General features: G+C 45.8%; 1 protein-coding gene across 1 annotated transcript in view; it reads left to right on the top strand.

The window, feature by feature from the left end:
• catsperg (cation channel sperm associated auxiliary subunit gamma) overlaps nt 1–19,347 on the top strand; it is a 130,185-nt gene that overhangs the window by 64,360 nt on the left and 46,478 nt on the right. Inside the window, exons 9-12 of the mRNA XM_033014325.1 lie at nt 1,296–1,433; nt 10,196–10,258; nt 13,107–13,243; nt 17,547–17,712. Of these exons, the coding sequence (XP_032870216.1) occupies nt 1,296–1,433; nt 10,196–10,258; nt 13,107–13,243; nt 17,547–17,712 (504 nt within the window). The remainder of the gene's footprint in view (nt 1–1,295; nt 1,434–10,195; nt 10,259–13,106; nt 13,244–17,546; nt 17,713–19,347) is intronic.

Raw genomic sequence — 19,347 nt, 5'->3', positions numbered from 1 at the left:
CACACTGCAATAGCAAGGTCCACACGTCCCTAGGCCACTTCAAGGACAAAGCCACCCGTGCAAACACTGTGAAATACTTGTCCACATCCTCCTCACGAAATGGGGGAACCAGGCGGATGTTCTTGCTCATATCAAACTCCCGTTCCCTAGAAGAAACCCGGGAATTATCTATTTCTTTTTCCCGCAGCTGAAATGCAGCCCTTTTGGTTTCCTCCTCAAGCCGTTTCATTTCAAGAACATGCATGAGCTCTTTCTCTTTTAACAAAGAGGCAATTCTCTGTGACTCAAGCTCCATCTCCTTCAGTTTAATGACGGCCTCCATGTTCTGAACTGGCTGAACAGAAGGTGGGGGACTGTCTGCACCACCAGGCAAAACTCCACCCTCCACCAACGCAGCCCACAACTCCGATTTAATGGGGTGTTTCTTTGAATGCTTGTCAATAGTAATGGCATAGTTCTCAGCCAGTAAAATCAAATGCTCTTTCGTACATCTATCAAACAACTCCCGACTAGGAGCCTCAACAAATTCTTTCACCTTAAATTCCATTTCTAATGTAGCCCCAAACCACCAGCTAAAACCTGGGCACTAATGCTACCACAAACAGGGAAGAAAAAATTCCTTCACAACACACAGGCTTCCTCAGTCCAGAAGCCTACCAAAAAAAACCCCTAAAAACGTCTAGGGTCCTCAAAACTTAGGACGAGCCCCCATTTTGTTACGACTCCCAAATGCAAGTACTTCAGAGCCACGTAACACAAGTCAAAAACCAGGTTCAGGTTCAAAAAACAGTTTTAATTATTCATTGGAACACAAAACTCAAACCTGATTTAAACAACCCAGTCAGGGATATGGATAAACCGACAAACAATTTAACAATGCTCCAGCCAGCCACGCCATGGGCCGTCGAACCGGAGATTCCAAAACCTGCCCAAAGAGATACAACCCTGAAACCAAAATACACGAAAACTCTAAGGTCAGCCCTTATCCGTCCCAATACAATATCTGTTAACAAGGAATGGTGAAAATACACAAAGTTCTATGCCATGTGGTCAGGCTTTCCTCGGCCACACCAGCAGTCTGCTCATCAGTCAGGGTCGACGAAGAAGAGAATCCTGGGAAGCTCTGGTATTTATACTTCAGATGAGTCACCCGTCACCTGACGCAGCTTGGCCAATCGGGTACAGGAGCCTTTAACACTTCGATTCCAGACTCACAGCCACGAGGCCTGTACTTGGGAGAGAAACAGAGAGGTAAGTACATAGCATTCACCAGGGGGGGGAGCGCCTAACACCAGTACTACAACCGAATACAGAGTTACATCGCCAAACCACCATGGATCTATTCCAGCACTGGCCTGTACGATGATTTCTCTCTGACTATCTATCAGGGTCTGCTTTATGGACTGTTTAACCTGCATTCAACTTATTATAGAGTAAGGACATTTATGAAGTTAAATATAGCAATAAGTATATTTTGAATGCATTTAATCGCTGTAAAATAATTTGGACTGTTCTGATGTTTAGAAATCTAATATATAAATGCATTCTTATCATTTCAGATTATTGGTTGTAAGTCCGCTCAGCTGACAAAAATGATTGTGGATTTCAATATGGTTAATTGGTAGAATTAACCAGATAATAGTTATTGTAATTCCAATGGATAACTGCGAACAGTTATAAACGATTTTGAGCTTAAGGAAATTATGGGTATTCATTAAAAGAAAGATGAGTGGCAAAGTGAAGAATTGGGTCGCTTGATGCAAAATTATAAAAGGACATAAAATTATAAAATGACATAAAATTATAAAAGGACTGGACAAGCTAGATGCAGGAAAAATGTTCCCAATGTTGGGCGAGTCCAGAACCAGGGGCCACAGTCTTAGAATAAAGGGGAGGTCATTTAAGACTGAGGTGAGAAAAAACTTTTTCACCCAGAGAGTTGTGAATTTGTAGAATTCCCAGCCACAGAGGGCAGTGGAGGCCAAGTCACTGGATGGATTTAAGAGAGAGTTAGATAGAGCTCTAGGGGCTAGTGGAGTCAAGGGATATGGGGAGAAGGCAGGCACGGGTTATTGATTGGGAAGGATCAGCCATGATCACAATGAATGGCGGTGCTGGCTCGAAGGGCCGAATCGCCTCCTCCTGCACCTATTTTCTATGTTACTATGTTTCTATGTGTGTTCATTTTATCATTTTAAACAATAGGATGAGAGGAAACTTAAGGGTATGCTAAACTTGGATATATTGTTTATTTCTGTAACCGTTCCTTTTCTTTCTGTAAGGAACGATGAGGACCCAGCGCGGGGGGGGGACCGCCATGAGGGAGGAGGCCCTGTGGGGGGGAGGAGGGAAAGCTGACGCGGGATTCTTTGCAAATTTGTCCGTGCCCTTTATGTGGTGACTATTTGCCTACCGTGCGTATACAAGCAAGGAATTTCCCAGTAAATTGTCACAGGTGACAATAAACTATTCACTCATTCACTCATTCATTCATTCATTCATTCATTCATTCATTTATTCCATATGCTGACTCGATCCTTTCATAGTTTAGCTCAGGATAAATGTGTTAACTTTGGCTATTTACCTCTTTGGCTTTTCACTATTTTCAAAAGGAAGTTCCAAATTTCTACCAAGCTTTATGTGTAGGGCTGTTCACCTAACTTCACCCTTATGGAGCTAGTCTCTGATACCTAGTAATCAAATTCCACCCTTCTTTAAGTGTTAAATATTGTGCATTTGCCAACCAGAACTTTGGTCTAACCAATATTTTGTAAAAAATGTCCCAACTTTTACATTTGATATTCCAACCTATCATGCCAAATGGTTTCTTCACCACCCGATCTACTTGAATTTCCACTTCATGAGTTTCTTTGGAGCTTCTTAAATCCTGATGATAGCTGAGTTCAAGACAGATACCTCCCTGCATTGTGGACAGAGAAGGCTTTGGCAACAAAGGTTATAAAGGAAGACAGACACAAAAAGCTGGAGTAACTCAGCGGGTCAGACAGCATCACTGGATAGAAGGAATGGGTGACCTTACGGGTCGTGACCTTTCTTCAGACTGAGAGTCAGGGGAGAGGGGAGCGAGAGATATAGACGTTACCTAGGACAAATGAATGGAAGATATGCGGAAAGCAACGATAATCAAGGAAATGTGGAGCCCACAATGGTCCATTGTTGCCTGTGGGATACATAGATACATGGATACATAGAAAATAGGTGCAGGAGTAGGCCATTCGGTCCTTCGAGCCTGCACCGCCATTCAATCTGATCATGGCTGATCATCCAACTCAGTATCCCGTACCTGCCTTCGCTCCATGCCCCCTGATCCCTTTAGCCACAAGGGCCACATCTAACTCCCTCTTAAATATAGCCAATGAACTGGCCTCAACTACCCTTTGTGGCAGAGAGTTCCAGAGATTCACCACTCTCTGTGTGAAAAATGTTTTTCTCATCTCGGTCTTAAAGGATTTCCCCCTTATCCTTAAACTGTGACCCCTTGTCCTGGACTTCCCCAACATCGGGAACAATCTTCCTGCATCTAGCCTGTCCAACCCCTTAAGAATTTTGTAAGTTTCTATAAGATCCCCTTATATCCCCATTAAAACATGTACACTCCTGCAATTTAGTTTAGTTTAGAGGTACAGCATGGAAACAGGCCCTTCAGCCCACCGAATCCGCTCTGACCAGTGGTCCCCGCACATTAACACGATCCTACACCCACTAGGGATAATTTACACATACACCGAGTCAATTAACCTACACCTGTACCTGGGAGGAAACTAAAAATCTTGGAGAAAACCCACGCAGATCACGGGGAGAAGGTACAAACTCCGTACAGGCAGCACCCGTAGTCGGGATCGGACCCGGGTCTCCGGCACTGCAAGCGCTGTAAGGCGGCAACTCTACCGCTGCTCTGCCGTTTCTATAAGATCCTCCCTCAATCTCCTAAATTCTAGCGAGTATAGGCCGAGTCTATCCAGTCTTTCTTCATATGAAAGTCCTGACATCCCAGGAATCAGTCTGGTGAACCTTCTCTGCACTCCCTCTATGGCAATAATGTCCTTCCTCAGATTTGGAGACCAAAACTGTACGCAATACTCCAGGTGTGGTCTCACCAAGGCCCTGTACAACTGCAGTAGAACCTCCCTGCTCCTATACTCAAATCCTTTTGCTATGAAAGCTAACATACCATTCGCTTTCTTCACTGCCTGCTGCACCTGCATGCCTACTTTCAATGACTGGTGTACCATGACACCCAGGTCTCGTTGCATCTCCCCTTTTCCTAATCGGCCACCATTTAGATAATAGTCTGCTTTCCTGTTTTTGCCACCAAAGTGGATAACCTCACATTTATACACATTATACTGCATCTGCCAAACATTTGCCCACTCACCCAGCCTATCCAAGTCACCTTGCAGTCTCCTAGCATCCTCCTCACAGCTAACACTGCCCCCCAGCTTAGTGTTATCCGCAAACTTGGAGATGTTGCCTTCAATTCCCTTATCCAGATCATTAATATATATTGTAAATAGCTGGGGTCCCAGCACTGAGCCTTGCGGTACCCCACTAGTCACTGCCTGCCATTGTGAAAAGGACCCGTTTACTCCTACTCTTTGGTTCCTGTTTGCCAACCAGTTCTCTATCCACATCAATACTGAACCCCCAATACCGTGTGCTTTAAGTTTGTATACTAATCTCTTATGTGGGACCTTGTCGAAAGCCTTCTGAAAGTCCAGATACACATCCACTGGTTCTCCCCTATCCACTCTACTAGTTACATCCTCGAAAAATTCTATAAGATTCGTCAGACATGATTTACCTTTCGTAAACCCATGCTGACTTTGTCCAATGATTTCACCACTTTCCAAATGTGCTGCTATCCCATCTTTAATAACTGACTCTAGCAGTTTCCCCACTACCGATGTTAGACTAACTGATCTGTAATTCCCCGTTTTCTCGCTCCCTCCCTTCTTAAAAAGTGGGGTTACGTTACCTACCCTCTAATCCTCAGGAACTACTCCAGAATCTAAAGAATTTTGAAAAATTATCACTAATGCATCCACTATTTCTGGAGCTACTTCCTTAAGTACTCTGGGATGCAGCCTATCTGGCCCTGAGGATTTATCGGCCTTTAATCCATTCAATTTACCCAACACCACTTCCCGACTAACCTGGATTTCACTCGGTTCCTCCATCTCCTTTGACACGCGATCCCCTGCTATTTCCGGCAGATTATTTATGTCTTCCTTAGTGAAGACGGTACCAAAGTGGTTATTCAATTGGTCCGCCATATCCTTGTTCTCCATGATCAATTCACCTGTTTCTGACTGCAAGGGACCTACATTTGTTTTAACTAATCTCTTTCTCTTCACATATCTATAAAAACTTTTGCAGTCAGTTTTTATGTTCCCTGCCAGTTTTCATTCATAATCTATTTTCCCTTTCCTAATTAAGCCCTTTGTCCTCCTCCGCTGGTCTCGGAATTTCTCCCAGTCCTCTGGTATGCTGCTTTTTCTGGCTAATTTGTACGCTTCATCTTTTGCCTTGATACTACCCCTGATTTCCCTTGTTATCCATGGATGCACTACCCTCCCTGATTTATTCTTTTGCCAAACTGGGATGAACAATTTTTGTAGTTCATCCATACAGTCTTTAAATGCCTTCCATTGCAAATCCATCGTCAACCCTTTTAGAATTAATTGCCAGTCAATCTTGGCCAATTCACGTCTCATACCCTCAAAGTTACCTTTCTTTAAGTTCAGAACCCTTGTTTCTGAATTAACAATGTCACTCTCCATCCTAATGAAGAACTCAACCATATTATGGTCACTCTTGCCCAAGGGGGCACGCACAACAAGACTGCTAACTAACCCTTCCTCATTACTCAATACCCAGTCTAGAATAGCCTGCTCTCTCATTGGTTCCTCTACATGTTGGTTTAGAAAATTATCCCGCATACATTCCAAGAAATCCTCTTCCTCAGAACCCCTGCCAATTTGATTCACCCAATCTATATGTAGATTGAAGTCACCCATTATAACTGTTTTACCTTTGTTGCACGCATTTCTTATTTCCTGTTTGATGCCATCCCCAACTTCACTACTACTGTTAGGTGGCCTGTACACAACACCCACTAGCGTTTTCTGCCCCTTAGTGTTTCGCAGCTCTACCCATACCGATTCCACATCCTCCAAGCTAATGTCCTTCCTTTCCATTACGTTAATCTCATCTCTAACCAGCAACGCTACCCCACCTCCTTTTCCTTTCTGTCTATCCCTCCTGAATATTGAATATCCCTGGATGTTCAGCTGCCAGCCTTGGTCACCCTGGAGCCATGTCTCCGTGATCCCAACTATATCATAATCATTAATAGCTATCTGCACATTCAACTCATCCACCTTATTACGAATACTCCTTGCATTGAGACACAAAGCCTTCAGGCTTGTTTTTACAACGCTCTTACCCCTTTTACAATTATGTTGAAAAGTGGCCCTTTTTGATTTTTGCCCTGGATTTGTCTGCCTGCCACTTTTACTTTTCACCTTGCTACCTATTGCTTCTACCCTCATTTTACACCCCTCTGTCTCTCTGCTCACCCATTTAAGAACCCCACCACCTCTTATTCTCTGTTTATTATTGTTTTCTTCTTTCCCCCCTACATGTTGGGTCTGAGTGCTTTCCTTCTCTGCCTCCTGCCTCACACACTGTCTACTAGCTTTCTCTATTTGAGTCCCTCCCCCCAACCGTTCTAGTTTAAAGGGATAGGTGCAAACTAGTTAATACAGGCAGTGGAACTCAACAGGATGACAGTGCAATTAGTATGATGACTATGGTGGGCGAGGGACGGAGTGAGGGGATGCAAGGGTTAAACAGAGAGAGAGGATGAAAGGGTTACACTGAGAGAGAGGATGCAAGGGTTACACTGAGAGGATGAAAGGGTTACACTGAGAGAGGATGAAAGGGTTACACTGAGAGGATGAAAGGGTTAAACAGAGAGAGGGGATGAAAGGGTTAAATAGAGAGAGGGGATGAAAGGGTTAAACCGAGAGAGGGGATGCAAGGGTTAAACAGAGAGAGGGGATGAAAGGGTTAAACAGAGAGAGAGAGGGGAATGAAAGGGTTAAACAGAGAGGGGATGCAAGGGTTAAACAGAGAGAGAGAGGAGATGCAAGGGTTAAACAGAGAGAGAGAGAGGGGATGAAAGGGTTAAACAGAGAGAGAGAGGGGAATGAAAGGGTTAAACAGAGAGGGGATGCAAGGGTTACACTGAGAGGATGAAAGGGTTAAACAGAGAGAGAGGATGAAAGGGTTAAATAGAGAGAGGGGATGCAAGGGTTAGAGAGAGAGAGAGGATGAAAGGGTTAAACAGAGAGAGGGGATGCAAGGGTTACAGCAAAGACTCTGTGAAAGAGAGCGACATTTAGAATAAAGACTGCAAAATGCCACTAACACAATTGGATTGTCTACAAAAACCCTACGAAAATACCTAAAAGGTGTTAATAATTGTAATTTTATGATTAACACCCAGAAACAAGCTGAAATGGGGCCTGTGCCATTCCTGATGAGAGCCACAAGGAAAGTTCCATCTGTAATCTTTGCTCTGCCTCACAGGGTTCTCCAAGGCAGCTAAAGAAGTGCACAAAAGGGGGAATTTGTAGGAAGGAACTGCAGATGCTGGTTTAAACAGAAAATAGACACAAAATGCTGGAGTAACTCAACAGGACAGGCAGCATCTCTGGAGAGTAGGAATGGGGGACGTTTTGGGTGGAGACCCTCCTTCAGACTGAGAGTCAGGGGAAAGGGAAATGTGAGATGTAGAGAAAAATAGAACAAATGAATGAAAGAGATGCAAATAAATTATGACGAGAAAGGAATCAGGCCTGTTAGCTGTGTGCCAAGATCTCGGGGAAAACCCACGTGGTCACAGGAGAACGTACAAACTCCTTACAGACAGCACCTGTAGTCGGGATCGAACCCGGGTCTCTGGCGCTGCAAGTGTTGTAAGGCAGCAACTCTACTGCTGCACCACAGTGCCACCAGATTCTTAAGGGCCTGTCCCGCTGCGGGGACCTAATTTGCGAGTTTAGAAGAGTTTGCGCTCAACTCAAACTCGCAGCATGGTCGACACGTGGTCCTAGGAGGTCTATGTAACTCTCCTTCATGCTCGAGAGAAGTTCCCGCATACTCGAGGCCTCAATTTGGTTGAGGAGTATTTTTTAGCATGCTGAAAATTGTCCGCGAGTAAAAATTGGTCGGCATGGAAAAAAATGGCTATTTTTCTTACTCCTAGGTTTAGTCGAAGTAGGTCGTAGTAGGCCGGCATGTTAGTCGTAGGTAATCGAAGGCAATCGAGGGTAGTCGAAGGTAGTCGGAGATAGTGTTAGTATAGTCGATGGACATCGAAGGAGGTCGTCTTCACTCTCCACTATTCGGTGTCCAATTTTCCCGAAGCTAGTCTTCAACATAGTCTAAGGAGGTCGTAGGAGGTGTTCTACTTCGGCGATACAACAAGACCATGACACTTTTTAAAACTCTCCAAAACTCTTCTAAACTCGCAAATTAGGTCCCATTGGGACAGGCCCTTTACCTCTTTTCACAGAGTTTGTCTGCTCTGTCTGGGACTATCTGGGCTTCTCCTCACCCTAAAGATATGCATCAATGCACCAAATTGCTTCCTTCGTTGTAATAATAAAATATATAACACCCATATTAGATTAACATGCGCTATTGATGAGTTATGGGATAGTGAAGCTTGTTGCATGAGATTCCAGAAATAGCTATAATAGTCACTAGGGAATCCAAGAATTCCCTCTGGAATAAGAGATCCCATTTCACAAACTTGACTGAATTGTCTGAAGAGGTTCTGTAGATATTACCAGTGTGGAATTAACCCAAGTTAATAACATCCACAAACAGCGTGCATCCGAACCATTAAAACATACAGGAATTGGACTTCAAGCCCCTTGACCATGCTTGGATAAGCTGCCAGCATTTATTATGCTCCCATGGACAGCTCACTTCAGTAAAGATATTGATATCAAACAGCTGTCTTGCTGTCAGTAGTCCACAAATTTGTCTTAGAAGTGGGTATTGGTGCATGCCTGTTGAGTATTGCCCACTTAACTGGAAAAGACATGACCATCTTCACTTAAGCCTGAAGCAAAGAAAGTTTGTTTTATATAATAAACATTGTAGCATCTGCTCGACGATTGTTTTGCCCAAAGTAATCCCTTTTCTATGGGTTCAATTCAATATTAAACCAATAGAAACTGGGATGAGCACTCAACACGACTTCACATTAATCACTATGTGTAGGAAGGAACTGCAGATATAACTATTATTATATTTTCTGATGAGTTAGAAGCAGGTTCATTTGACCCATCAAATGTATGCATCCTTTCAGAGCAAACCCATACCCCTTGAGGGCCTGTCCCACCTTCACGACCTAATTCACGCCCTCTGCCGAGTTTGCCCTTGACTCATACTCGCAGCATGGCCGTCACGAGGTCGTAGGTAGGTCGTAGCAGGCCGTGATGCTAGTCATAGGTACTCGTGGCATCAAGTAGGTCGGGGCGTTTTTTCAACATGATGAAAAATGTCCATGAGTAAAAAAGGTTGTGAATTAGGTCGTGAAAGTGGGACAGGCCCTTTAACCATTGTGGATGCAATCTATTTGCTCACACATGCCCATTAATACTCCCTGCTTCCCAATTCTTTGACGGCCCAGGGCCAATATGGGCAACTTACAGTGATCCATTAGAAATCTCAGTCAGATATCTTAGTGCAACGGTGATCGGGTGATCAGGTGAGGGAACAGTGTTTAATGTGAAGATAGAGACAAAAAGCTGGACTAACCCAGCGTGGCAGACAGCATCTCTGGAGAAAAAGAACAGGTGACGTCACCTATTCTTTTTCTCCAGAGATGCTGTCTGAACCACTGAGTTACTCCAGCATTTTGTGTCCATCTTCGATCTTAAACCAGCATCTGCAGTTCCTTCCTAGATATAGAAATTGATGAAGGTATCCAAACTCTCCACTTTGGGAATTTCAATGGTCACCTGCTAAATTATTCAAGGGAACTGGTAGAAATGCCACAGAGATCAAGTGCTGCAAAATAGTTTCAGACTTAACACAGATTGTGATTCTGCGGACAGAGAGCTACCTAATGGCTTATTTACTTATTTGCTTTCAGCCCTATGCTGATCCAGTCCACGATCCTACATGGAGGTGGTGGCAAAATTCACGGAAAGCTCAGGTGGGATGAACAATGGAATATCGGAAAAATATTTCTGAACCGCAAAGATAATAACGGAAATTATATGTTTAACGATAGTTTGTAATTAGATTTTTCAGAAGATTGCATTTGTTACAAAGTTATAAGGTCCTAAGTCATAAAGAATAGGAGTAGATTTGGGCCATTCGGCCCATTCAATCATGGCTGATCTATCTCTCCTAACCCCATTCTCCTGCCATCACCTCATAACCTCTGACTGGTAATAATCAAGAATCTATCGATCTCTGCCTTAAAAATATCCACTGACTTGGTCTCCACAGCCTTCAGTGGCAAAGAATTCCACCGATTCACCACCCTCTGACTAAAGAATATTGAAAATTATGATTAATTTGTTGCTGTAGCAGATTAATATTAATTAATTTGTTGCTGTAACATATCCTTATGCAGTCAAATGAAAAGAGAATGTCATGAACATGATAGATGAGGGAATGTCAATGATGAGGGAATGTCAATGGTGTTCTGGATTTCTAGACAACATCTGTCATCCTTCTGCATAAGAGCATTTGCTAAAATGAAAGACTATGGATATAAGGAAACCTCCTGACATGGATTGGAAATTCAGTAGAAAGTTGAAGAGTATGGGACTAGGGTATGCACTTCAATTGGGAGGACACGACAAGCTGGAGTAACTCAGCGGGACAGGCAGCATCTCTGGAGAGAAGGAATGGGTGACTTTTCGGGTAAGACCCTTCAGACTCGATCCGAAACGTTACCCATTCCTTCTCTCCAGAGATGTTGCCTGTCTCGTTGAGTTACTCCAGCTTTTTGAGTCTATCTTCACACTCATGTGCGTTTTCACACTTCTATACCTTTTGCCTGATGGTAGAGGGGAGAAAAGGGAGTGGCCGGGGTGCGGTCCATCCTTGATTTTGCTGCTGGCCTTGCCGAGGCAGCGTGAGGTGTAGTTGGAGTCAATAGAAGGGAGGATGGTTTATGTGATGGTCTGCTGCGTCCACAATTTGACCCACTTCCTTGCGTGCGCTTAGACACCCGATGCTGCTCTATTCTTCTCTATTCGAACAATACTGCCTTTTTGTACTCCTTCCAAAACGAACAACTTCACATTTCAACAATATACATTTCACTTCCCTTTATACTCCATCTGCCAGCATTTCTTCTTCCTCACCTAAGCTATCAATATCGCTGTGTAAACTGTTGGAATCTCCTCACAACTTTGCTTCTCACCTGTTTTTGTGTTATCTGTAAATTTGACGAGGGTACATATATTTAGTTTAGTTTAGTTTAGAGGTACAGCGCGGAAACAGGCCCTTTGGCCAACGAGTCCGCTCCGACCTGCGATCCCCGCACAATAACACTATCCTTAGGGGTAATTTTACATTGACATTGACCTACAAACCTGCATGTCTTTGGAGTGTGGGATGAAACTGGAGCATCTGGAGAAACGAGGAGAACATACAAACTCCATACAGACAGCACCTGCAACTTCTGTAAAATAATTTCGGCTGATTTCAGTTTCAAAGATACAATTTATCTTTGGTTTGGATTGACATAATGCAGCTCCCTTAACTTGCAGAATCATCTTAACATTTAAGGGCCTGTCCCACTTGGCCGTCATTTGCGCAGATGGCGCGCGAAGATTTTGTACATCACAAAATCCTGCGACGTCGCGGGCGGCTGCACGCCACTGCCTATGTCAGCATGCACCATGCGCCCGTAATGCGCACCATGCGCGCATCGTGACGCGTAAATGATGTCGCGTAAATTACGCTCAAATGACGGCCAAGAGGGACAGGCCCTTTAAGATGTTGTAATTGTATTACACAATATTATGTTATGGACACGCTGCAGGCAGGAAACATGTTCCCGATGTTGGGGGAATCCAGAACCGGGGGCCACAGTTTAAGAATCAGGAGTAAGCCATTTAGAACGGAGACGAGGAAACACATTTTCTCACAGAGAGTTGTGAGTCTGTGGAATTACTCTGCCTCAGAGGGCGGTGGAGGCAGGTTCTCTGGATGCTTTCAAGAGAGAGCTAGATAGGGCTCTTAAAAATAGCGGTGTTAGGGGATATGGGGAGAAGGCAGGAACTGGGGTACTGATTGGGGATGATCAGCCATGATCACATTGAATGGCGGTGCTGGCTCGAAGGCCCGAATGGCCTACTCCTGCACCTATTGTCTATTGTCTATTGTCTATAGTTATGTAAGATGAACACTCTTTATCCCTCTTCTCATCTCCCAACTCCTGTTATCTCAAATAGTAGCTGTTCTTTATGAAACCTCTTCCAGGTTCACCTGCATCTCCTCCAACCTCATCTATTGCATCCACTGCTCTAGATGTCAGCTGATCTACATCGGTGAGACCAAGCGTAGGCTTGGCGATCGTTTCGACGAACACCTCCGCTCGGTCCACATTAACCAACCTGACCTCCCGGTGGCTCAGCACTTCAACTCCTCCTCCCATTCCGTATCCGACCTCTCTGTCCTGGGCCTCCTCCATGGCCAGAGTGAGCAACACCGGAAATTGGAGGAACAGCACCTCATACTTGGGTAGTCTGCATCCTAGTGGCATAAACATTGAATTCTCCCAATTCCGTTAGCCCTTGCTGTCTCCTACCCTTCTTAACTCTCCCTCAGCCCTTGGGCTCCTCCACATCCTTTTTCCTTTCTTCTCCCCCCCCCCCCCCCCCACCCTCCACCCCCCATCAGTCTGAAGAAGGGTTTCGGCCCGAAACGTTTTATTTTTCGCCTATTTCCTTCGCTCCATAGATGCTGCTGCACCAGCTGAGTTTCTCCAGCACTTTTGTCTACCTTCTTAATTTCATGCTACTTTTATCTTTCCATTCAAGCATTACTACTTCTACATGGCCAGTAATAAACTCTCCAAAGCAGGTCTCTATGTGGAAACATATGATTTTCGGAAGAAATATGACACGTTGGAATTTGATAGAACGCCTGACATCATTTACCTGGACAAGGGCAAATGGTATGAATTTACCATCTACCTCACTGTGAACACTGGTGAGTTCAAATATTATTTCTACATGCCAGCCTCACTTCAGTATAAGGAGTCAAAGCAAGGAGCGCCTGTTAAAAATCAGTTGCTCAACTTTAAGGAGATGCAAGGATCTGCATAAGCAGGCTTACAATAAAAGGTACATCATGCTGGAGTAACGCAGCAGGTCAGGCAGCATCTCTGGGCAGGCACAGAAATCGCTATCATACTAGGGGGGGACGGGGGGACACACAATTTCTTGGCGGCCGCGCGCGCATGCGCACACTCACACACGCGCGAGGCTTCAGAGGCTCAATCCAGCGCTAAATGCAGCTCAACTCTGCCTGTCTCGCCAGGTTAACCTACAGCCCTACCTGCTTCTCCGCGCTGGCTGTAAACCTGGGCCATATTTCCCGCACGTCCAGGCAGGGCTGTATGTTAACCCAGCGGGACAGGCAGAGTTGAGCTGGGTTTAGCGCTGCTTCTCCGCGCTGGCTGTAAACCTGGGCCATATTTCCCGCAAGTCCAGGCAGGGCTGTAGGTTAACCCAGCGGGACAGGCAGAGTTGAGCTGGGTTTAGCGCTGCTTCTCTGCGCTGGCTGTGGGCCTGGTGGCACAGCTCCCGTCTGACTCCCGACGTCTCTGGTCACCCGTGGGGGGCGGGGGGGGGGGACTCGGGTGGAGACGGGACAGCGCCGGCGAGCCGGGATCGATCCTGGCTGCGGATGAGGCGCAGGTCTGTGCCGAGAGTGGCTTGGCATGTCTCCCTTCTCCAATCACCACACTCTATCCTCAGTCCCACCCCCCCCCCCCCACTCCTCCTTCCTCCAACGATCGCGCTGAATCATCATGTCCCGCCCCCATTGCCTGCTTGACCTCTTGTCAAATCAGTGCCCTCGATCAACAGTCCCACCCCACTGTCTCGCGGAAAGCGGAGATTTCACCGGGTTTTAAAATCCGGATTACAAAAACTGGGGGGGATCGTCCCCCACCTCTCCAAACAGGGGGTGGGGGGACATGTCCCCCCCTGCCCCCGCCCCGGGATTTCCGCCTCTGTCTCTGGGGGAACACGGATAGGTGGAAAGGGAACAGAGAAGATTTAAGAGGATGTTGCCAGGACTAGATTGTCTGAGCTATAGGGAGAGGTTGAGCAGGCTGGGACTCTATTCTTTGGCGCGCAGGAGGATGAGGGGTGATCTTATAGCGGTGTATAAAATCATGAGAGGAATAGATCGGGTAGATGCACAGACTGTCTTGCCCAGAGTAGGTGAATCAAGGACAAGAAGACATTGTTTTCAGGTGAAAGGGAAAAAATGTAATCATAATTTGAGGGCTAGATTTTTCACACAATGGGTTGTGGGGATATGGATCAAACTGTCAGAGGAGGTAATTGAAGTAGGGACTATCCATACATTTAATTAAACAGTTAGACAGGTACATGGATAGGACAGGTTTGGAGGGATAGGGGCAAAATGCGGGCAGGTGGGACTAGTGTAGCTGCGACATGTTGGTCGGTGTGGGCAAGTTGGGCCAAAGGGTCTGTTTCCGCACTGTATCACTCTTTGACTATGAGATGACGTTTCAGGTTGCGTCCGTTCTTCAATCAGATTGTGTTCAAACAGCCAGCACTTTGTGTCTATTTTTGTGGAACTTTAAAGTTGGTTCATTTGGGTTAGGTTCGTTTAGTTTGACCATCTTTTTTCAACATTGAGTGATGGTGATCCCATCAGTTTCACAGGCTGGGAACATGACTCTGAGTAAGGAGAAGTTGAATTGTGATTTGAAATCTGAAAGGTCTGGGGATTAATGCATGCCAAGTCCTTAAGATCTATTCAGCAGTTTTAGTGTTTTACATATTTATTGACATTATTTTTTAATTTTTTTTTTTTAATTTCAGTGATATTTATATAGTGACAATGTTTATATGCAAACTGGAGAAATTGTTCGCGGTTTGCAAACACCAAGTAATTAAACATAACAAATTTCCCAGATATGTTTGGAGCACACACACGCACGCACACGCACACACGCACGCGCACGCACGCACACACACGCACGCACACACACACACGCGCACGCACGCACCCACGCACACACACGCACGCACACACGCACACGCACGCACGCAGTCTGACTGTCCCCCTGACTAAATTTTATCCCTGTCTGCTTCATTGTCACCTTCTCCTAGCTAACAATGATCTATTCTACATTTTCCTTGAACTGCATCTCCTTTGATGTCTCATTTTCACACCCTCCCCTTCCTTATCTCAGTGTCTCCCTCACGCCTAACTCGCAATCTGAAGAAGGGTCTTGACCCGAAACATCAACCATTCCTTCTCTGCAGAGATGCTGCCTGTCCCACTGAATTACTCCAGCATTTTGTGTCTTTCTTTGATGTAAACCAGCATCTGCAGTTCCTTCCTACATGTTACATTGTTCTTCAAATTAAAATGCTATTAATGCATGATTTTTACAATGCATGTGTAACAGATTTTTCCTGAATTTTCGTTCAAATGAGTATGGCTACATGGACAATAATTTGTGATTTTTATTGCAGGAAAGGAGAGTGACGAATATGAAATCAATCAGGCTTGGATGTCTGTGCAGGTTTCATCTCCAGATTATATTATGGCTGCACTAGACAGGCAGGAGTTATTGAGTGGAGGAAATTTAATATATCAGGTATTTATGGAGTCCTGAGATGCATAAAACACAAAGAAACTTATGGAATCATTATTGGATTATGATAATATAATTTTATCACATGGTGGGTATATGGAACAAGGTGCCAGAGGAGGTAGTTGAGGCAGGGACTATCCCACCATTTAACAGGTACAGGCATTGGCGGAAAACCCGGGGGGGCCAGGGGGGACATGTCCCCTCCATGTTTTCAGAGGTGGGAGACGGTCCCCCTCACGTTACAAGCTTTAAATCTGTGGTACAGATCTGCAGTAATTGACTCATTCTAATGGTAACAACCCCGTAGTAGTGGCTTCCTCGTCACGGGGCTGGAAACTGGAAGAATCCCAAGCTAATTAGCTGTGTGCTCTATTTCAGGGCGCACGTCTGAAGCTTCCGATGCCTCGCGTGTGTGTGTGAGTGTGCGCATGCACGCGCGGCCGCCAAGAAATTGTGTTCCCCCTGACCCTCGGTCCCCCCCATCTTTTGACAGTGATTTCCGTCTCCATATTCCTCCAAACCTGTCCTATCCATGTCCTGTACCGTACAGGACATGGATAGGACAGGTTTGGAGGGATATGGCAGGTGGGACTAGTGTAGCTGGGACATGTTGGCCGGTGTGGGCAAGTTGGGCCGAAGGGCCTGTTTCCACGCTGTGTCACTCTATGACTCTATGTGATGCAAAAAACCGTGAGTGATCCAGAAGGTCTTTTATGCTTTTCATTCAAATTTGAATGTAGAAGTGGAAAATAATTTGACACAAGCAATTTGCATCATTGTACAGTGAATGGTGGAGTTGGCTCCATGTAATGTAAGAGGTTTGGAGAGTGAACATAGAACAGCATAGGAACAAGATATTCAGCCCACAATGTCCATGCCAAACATGCTGCTGAGTTTAACTCATCTTCTCGACCTGCCTTTAAGTAAGTTAAGGGCCTGTCCCACCAGTGTGCGATTACATGTGTCTAGCACGACTAATCGTGGTCGCTTGAGACGTACGGCCTCGCGGGGCCAGTTCTAATTCGAACCGCGGAGGCGTATGGAGTTGTGCGGGGCTGGTCCCGACATCATACTCACCAATCAGCTGGGTAGGAGGCGGGTCGACTGAATTTGGACATCGCATTTAACTGTCGTAACTGTCACTGTGTGTAACAGTCGCGGTGACGTCATCACGCAACGGCACGCCGGGCGGTGACGTCATCGTGCAACGCCACGCGCTAGGCATACGCCGTCAAGACGCTGCATACGACGTCAAGACGCTGCGTACGCTCTCAATGTGCCTGCGGGCCGGCAGGCCGTTGGCGCGCGGGATTTTCGGACAGTGTAAGATTTTTGGAGCCCGCGCGATGTCGGGACCAGCCCCGCACAACTCCATACGCCTCCAACAAAGATGCCCCATCTACACCAGTCCCACCTGTCCGTGTTTGGCCCATATCCCTCTAAATCTTTCTATCCACGTACCTGTGCACATGTCTTTTAAATGCTGTTATAGTACCCGCTTCAACTACCTCCTTTGACAGCTCCCTTTTGACACCACCATTTTGGAGTCCATGATATTATTGGTGTTGGGTTTGTAACTTGGCCATAAAGGCCCGTTGTTCTGGTGGCATTGCAGGGTCGACCTGGCCAAGTGTAGCTGTTGGTGTCCTCCACAACTGCACCACTGGTCCTGTGCAGCTGCAGATCGCGTGTGGTCCATCCTCTTGTTGGGGCGCCTGGTCCAGTGGAGCTCCAGGCTGCTGCGGGGCCTACAGCGGCCCACTCCACCGTCGAGTTGCACCGTAAGGCCTCCGCAACTGGTCCGCTTACCGGCCCTTTTTCCCTTGCATCCGCCGCCACAATATTGAATCCCTTCACTCTCCTCTCCGGCTCTCGGGGATGAGCAGGGCAGGGGTTGGCTGCTTTGCGCTTGGGGTCGGGATGCCTCGTTCCGCGGCGGGTGAGCCAGGCCTGGTGCCAGGCGATAGGCGCGGCACCACTGTCTGAGAGCCGGAGAGGAGAATGAAAAAAGGATTCAACATTGACTGTCTGCCTATCCAAAAGATTCCTCTCCAATAGATTCCCAACCACTGCTGTGGGGCTCCCTGGCCTATAATTTCATTACTTAGAGTGGTGCAATGTAGAAACAGGCCCTTCGGCCCAACTTGCCCACACCGGCCAACATGCCCCAGCTACACTAGTCCCACCTGCCTGCGTTTGATCCTTCCAAACCTGTCCCTATCCATGTTCCTGTCTAACTGTTTCTTAAATGTTGGGATAGTCCCTGCCTCAACTACCTCCTCTGGCAGCTCGCTCCACACACCCACCACCCTTTGTGTGAAAATATTACCCCTCAAATTCCTATTAAATCTTTTCCCCTTCACCTTAAATCTGTCCTCTGGTCCTGAATTCCCCAACTCAGTGCAAGAGACTGTGCATCTACCCGATCTATCCCTCTCATTTTATACATCCTCTCTTAAAAAAAGGTAGGGTGGAAGAGGCGGGTGTTGTAGGCAGTAGCAAGTGGCAAGTCATTGCAAAAGCTTCCACCAGTAATCAGATTTGTGAATTGATTTGGATGAATGTGCTTTTGTTATGATATAGTATGCTTCAAACTATATTTGGCTTTTTTAATAAGGAAAAATTACTTTAGATCCAGAATCATATAATAAATGGTTTCTCTCTAAATCATAAACAAGTGGAAAACTAATGGAGAATCTGAAAATTTATGCTGAAGTTTATTGACAATAGACAATAGGTGCAGGAGGAGGCCATTTGGCCCTTCGAGCCATTCAATGTGATCATGGCTGATCAACCACAATCAGTACCCCATTCCTGCCTTCTCCCCATATCCCCTGACTCCGCTATTTTTAAGAGCCCTATCTAGCTCTCTCTTGAAAGCATCCAGAGAACCTGCCTCCACCGCCCTCTGAGGCAGAGAATTCCACACTCACCACTCTCTGTGAGAAAATGTGTTTCCTCGTCTCCGTTCTAAATGGCTTACTCCTTATTCTTAAACTGTGGCCCCTGGTTCTGGACTCCCCCAACATCGGGAACATGTTTCCTGCCTCTAGCGTGTCCAAGCACTTAACAATCTTTGGTTGGGCTATGGGCTATTGGTTGGGCTATGTTCAATTTGAAATTTGAAATTTGTCCCAAGTAATATATTTGAGTCATTGGTTCGCAAGCTGGTCGAGGCCTCCAGTACACCCATCATGTAGTGATTGTGGATTTCTTTTTGCAAATGGGGCCAAAATTGCCGACTGTGCATGTGAGAATTTCACTGTGCAGTGCATATGTGACGCCTTTTGTAAACTCTCCTTTGTGAAGAATTTAATCATTCCACGTCCATTGGAGTGTTTGGTTTGAGTGCAGCACCTTGCACTGCAAAGTTATTTCAAGACTTAAGGGCCTGTCCCACCAGCATGCGGCGAGCG

This window comes from Amblyraja radiata, chromosome 41 (assembly GCF_010909765.2).
Source record: "Amblyraja radiata isolate CabotCenter1 chromosome 41, sAmbRad1.1.pri, whole genome shotgun sequence".
NCBI classification, from domain to species: domain Eukaryota; kingdom Metazoa; phylum Chordata; class Chondrichthyes; order Rajiformes; family Rajidae; genus Amblyraja; species Amblyraja radiata.
The sequence above is the reverse complement of the archived record's forward strand: the minus strand, read 5'-3'. Positions and strand labels throughout refer to the sequence as shown.